At 45.4% G+C, this 4,421-nt stretch overlaps 1 protein-coding gene across 1 annotated transcript; it reads left to right on the forward strand.

The window, feature by feature from the left end:
- Positions 1-214: 214 nt before the first annotated feature.
- On the forward strand, positions 215-4,187 carry GIP (gastric inhibitory polypeptide; the record flags this gene model as incomplete). The annotated part of the gene is made up of 4 exons (XM_009582343.1): positions 215-285; positions 1,350-1,496; positions 1,838-1,969; positions 4,086-4,187. Coding segments are annotated over exons 1-4 (452 nt in total), but the record flags the coding sequence as incomplete, so codon positions are not given.
- Between the last annotated feature and the right edge of the window lie 234 nt (positions 4,188-4,421).

Below are 4,421 nucleotides of genomic sequence, written 5' to 3' on the forward strand. Positions count from 1 at the left end.
TAACTGGGAACGGCAGAAGAGGGCTTTGTAGGATGGAGAAGGCTGCTCGAAGCCCAAGGACTGAAGAAACACGTTTACAAGCACAGGCACGTGCCCAGCCATCGCACATCCCTCTGGGTTCGCTGTCCTTGTCACTTATGTGTCCCATGTGTTATAGGGGCCGTACGTCTGGATTGCCCTCTGCTTTTGAACAGAGAAACCAGCCAAGAAAATGATGTCTTTCAAAGTTCTCTCTCTGCTCCTCGCTTCTCTGGGTTTTGTTTTGATGGAAGAAAATGTCTCGGGGTAAGTGTTTTGGAAAGTTCATAGTGTACTTTGAGCCTTTTCCAGCTCCCCACTGGAGGCAAATGGACTTTTTCCATTGGCACCTTGGTAAGCAGGTGAGAACATGAGTCCTGAGGTAGATCTCAGATAATAGAAACAGCCAAATGTACAGAGATGAGCAAATGATAAGAGAGATATCAAACTAAAGCTCTGAGCCTTTGAGCCAGAGCCAGGAACTCCCAAGATTTCCCTAAAAACTTCATGTCTCTGGGTTAGGAGGAATAAGCTGGAAGTCAACCAGGAAGAGAAGAAGGTTGGCTGAGAACTAGAGACAAGATGTAATCATCTCACATGAGTGAGGCTAGGGGGCATCCAGTATTTGGAAGCTTCTGTAAATATGACCAGTTACATAAAGCAGATACATAATAAAGGCTTTCCCTCTCTTTCCTTGACTCCTGCTACAAAATTTCCAACTACCACCTGAGAATATCCAAAAGAATCCTCATTAGAGCAGTAGGAGCTGCTGAAATCCCGGATAATAGTACTAAAAAAGGATCAGCCTTGAAAACCTTTGCTAACTTAGGTAGCCACCGACTATATCTACACTGTCAGATCAGCACTGGTCTCGAGGTCAGCCCTTGTCTCCTGCCATCCACCTTGAGCCTCTCGAGAACACAGGAGAAGGTTTCCTTGGCCCTAGGTGTGCAACTCACTGGAGGAGGGAGCCTGAGCACACTTGGTGCCTTAGCTCGGAGCCAAAGTCCATGTGAATCAGGCTACGGCAGGGAAAACCACACTGACTCCAGACTATCAGCAAATATCCTGAGTTCATCTCCTCCTGAGTTCTCAAATCTGAGCTGCAATTGGGTTAGCAGCCAGGAAAATGGATGAGTCCCTTCTCTGGCCATCTCCTCGTGTAACAATGCAGGAATAGTCACCCGGACCGAGAGAGATTAAAAGTGATCACAAAACCTTGCTGATTGTAGGGACAGCGTGGGCCACCACGTGTAACCCAAGCAAAACTCCGCACAGCACGTGCTCCCGGTCTGTGCAGGACTCACTCTGTCTCTGTGCTCTTACCCCAGCGTAAGTATAAGGACTCCCAGTGCCAGACCAGTGCAAAGACGCTACTCTGAGGCCACCCTGGCAAGCGATTACAGCCGCACGATGGATAGCATGCTGAAGAAGAACTTTGTGGAATGGTTGCTAGCCAGACGGGAGAAGAAAAGCGAGTAAGTGTGTAGACTTTCAAAGCTCCTACGATCCAAACTTACAGCTGTCGTCAGCCAGCTGATGGCTACAGAAGAATGTAGAGCCGAGGATATTTTTCTTGGACTGCAGCAGTGACTCTCTAGGGAGTTGGTTTTCTTCTTTTCTTTTATTTTTCTAAGTCCTAGAAATGTTTCTGGTCTGTCGGCACACAGCACAACTATCCCTCTCCCTGTCCAAGACCGCCTTCTTCTCTGGCTGCTGGTTAGATGGAATGGGAGGGAGCTGGGTTTTGTGGAAAAGCAGCATTTTGGCACCCTCTCGTGGCATCTGGGGCTGATCTCTTCCCATTTCGCCTTACCAGCAACATCATCGAGCCATACAAGAGGGAAGCTGAGCCCCAAGCATCAGCTGCGAATGGCCAAAGATTGGACCTGGGCACCCAGGAAGCCAAAGACTTCTTCGCCTGGCTTCTGAAAGCCAAGAAAAATCAGAGGTGAGATTGGAGAATAGAAAGAGAAAGTCTGGTCGCAGGGAGGGATGAGGTCCCCAAGTGTGTAACTTTTGAAGGAATGTTTTGGGGCAGGTATCGATGGCAATGGTGTCACATAGGAAAATGAGGATTTAAATTTCAAAAGGAAATTTCACATTTTGCAATTCTGTCTCATGAGTGAGGAAAAGAACAAAGACCAAAAAAAGCCTAATTCTGAAATTTTTCACAAAATACAAATTTCAAAAATACAGATGACTGGGGTCTTTTTTGGTTTTGCAAATGTCAGCACAGCCTCATCAAAACCCAGCGCTTTGATAAGGTCAAAGCATGGCCTTTTGACAGGGCTGAAGCGCATCTGCTCCTCTAACATCCCAACATCACCGAAACAGAGAAGTCAAAATGAAGTGCTTTGACCTAATCAAAACAAAGCCCTCTCAAAAGAAAACTCTCCAGTGAAAACCGAGATGAAATTGATATATTTCTGCAAAACATTTTGATTTGATAAAATCAACACACAGGGGAAAAAAAAAACCCCACTTGTTCACACTCTCAGCATGTTGATCAGTTCATTTTCAAAAAAAAGAAACAAAACAGTTCTTTCCTCGTATCACTGCTACAAGCTCTTATGAAAAGCCTGTCATCTAAACATGAAACCATGCAGGAGAGATGCCTGCCTGACCCAGGAGGAATTTCCCAGTTTGTTTCTGATCTGTGCCCTTTACTGGGGACACTCAGATTTGCTTTTTTTTTTTTTTTTAAGATCTAATCATCTTAAAATCATGATGATCACAGTAATGATGGTGATACGAGCTCGCTCGGAACAGGTACCTCTGGGCAAGGTAACTGAGTCCATATTGAGCTCTCTGTTGCTGCAGCTCGTGCCTTCATTTCCCAAGCCATCTGGCTGAGAGCACACTTGTGTATCTCAGCGCTGCGCGGCTTTGTGCTGTGTCAGCATATCCACAGCCTGTCAATAGCCTGTTTCACCTCCCCCAATCTTAGCTTATGTCACAAATGTTCAAAAAGCAAATTAGACACGTGAGTCCAAAGAAAAATCTGTTCTCAGGCACTTTCTATATTTAAAAAAAAAAAAAAAAACAAACCACCAACAAATGAATGAGGGATACATTTCCTTTCCCTAACATGAAGGGGATTTTACAAAACCTAACAGGTTGCTGCTGCTTAGTCCTAAAATGGTGGCAAGAAGGAAAAAAAGGCACTTACCCACATCCTTCAGGCACAATCCTAGTGTCCTCTAGCAAAAAAATGGAATTTCTAACTACAGGGAGTCATGGGACAGTCACCCAGAAAAAGGATCTGGGGGCATTTGTTGTCTTTTACAGCCTTTGCATGAAAACTGCTTTAGAAACCAGCGTGCAGGGGATGACCCAGGATGGGGGAAATGAGCACAGTTATGGTTCACAGAGGTGTCTCAGGCCAACCACTCAGAAAATCAGACACCGAGAATTGCTAGTCATATGGAAAATACAAAATCAAAGAAGCGAGGGCTTTGAGGGATCTCAGGAGGTCATTTAGTCTGACCTCTGCTCCAAGGCAGGATCAACGCGCCCTAAACTGTTCCTGACAGATGTTTGTCTAACCTGTTCTGGGGTGGGGGCGGAGGGGGGGAGGGAAACCTTTGATGCTAGCGATTAATCAGCTTGATTAGCTTCATTTAAAAAAAAATTGTTTTCCAGTGTCTCCCCTAATCTCCTTAATTGCAAATAAAAAATGCGACTTGCAGGGGAAAGTCCTTTTTGGAAACAAAGACTTTCCTTTGTGAGTTTGGAGCGTAGATGCTGCTTCACCCACGCTCTGCCTTTGTTTTGATGCCTGCTGGGTCTAAGAGAAGGTGGGGTACAAGGGGGTCATTTCTCGTCCCCCAAGCCTGACAGACATGTTCACATGCCAAGATCAAGGCGCTGTTGTGTGCAAAGAGCTCACCATGTCAAAAAGAGGTTAAAGCTTTTTGTGGGTTTATCTGAGTCAAAGATATTAGAAGACAAGGAAAATAAAATATCCCTGTGGACTTGAGGGGATTGGGTAAGAGGCTGTTACAGACACTGCATCTGGATTGTTGCCTCTCCTCTGTCTTTACGGCGTGGCACATTTCTTGCAGTTTTACTTCTCCGGAAGGTTTGGAGGGTTCAGAAGGTTTGAAGGATGTTTTGAACCAGGAGTTTCTGACATGGCTGATGTCGACTGATCTCTGCAGACTAACGTGAGTGGCTGTTCTACCTATTCCTGTTGTTACAAGCATCCCTACAGATCCTTTCCCAGCCATTGTCCCCAAAGGTACTTGCTGCAGTACTCAATCCATGAATTTAGGATTTCTTGAGATAACCACCAAGTGCTTACATGGCACAGCTCAGCTGGCTTTGCCTGGAGAGTTAAGAGCTCTGGCCAGAGTTTGGTTCTGCAAAAGTATCTTCAGATCATTCATACAACAAAGATA

Source organism: Fulmarus glacialis, unplaced genomic scaffold, assembly GCF_000690835.1.
Source record: "Fulmarus glacialis isolate BGI_N327 unplaced genomic scaffold, ASM69083v1 scaffold8597, whole genome shotgun sequence".
In the NCBI taxonomy this organism is placed as follows: domain Eukaryota; kingdom Metazoa; phylum Chordata; class Aves; order Procellariiformes; family Procellariidae; genus Fulmarus; species Fulmarus glacialis.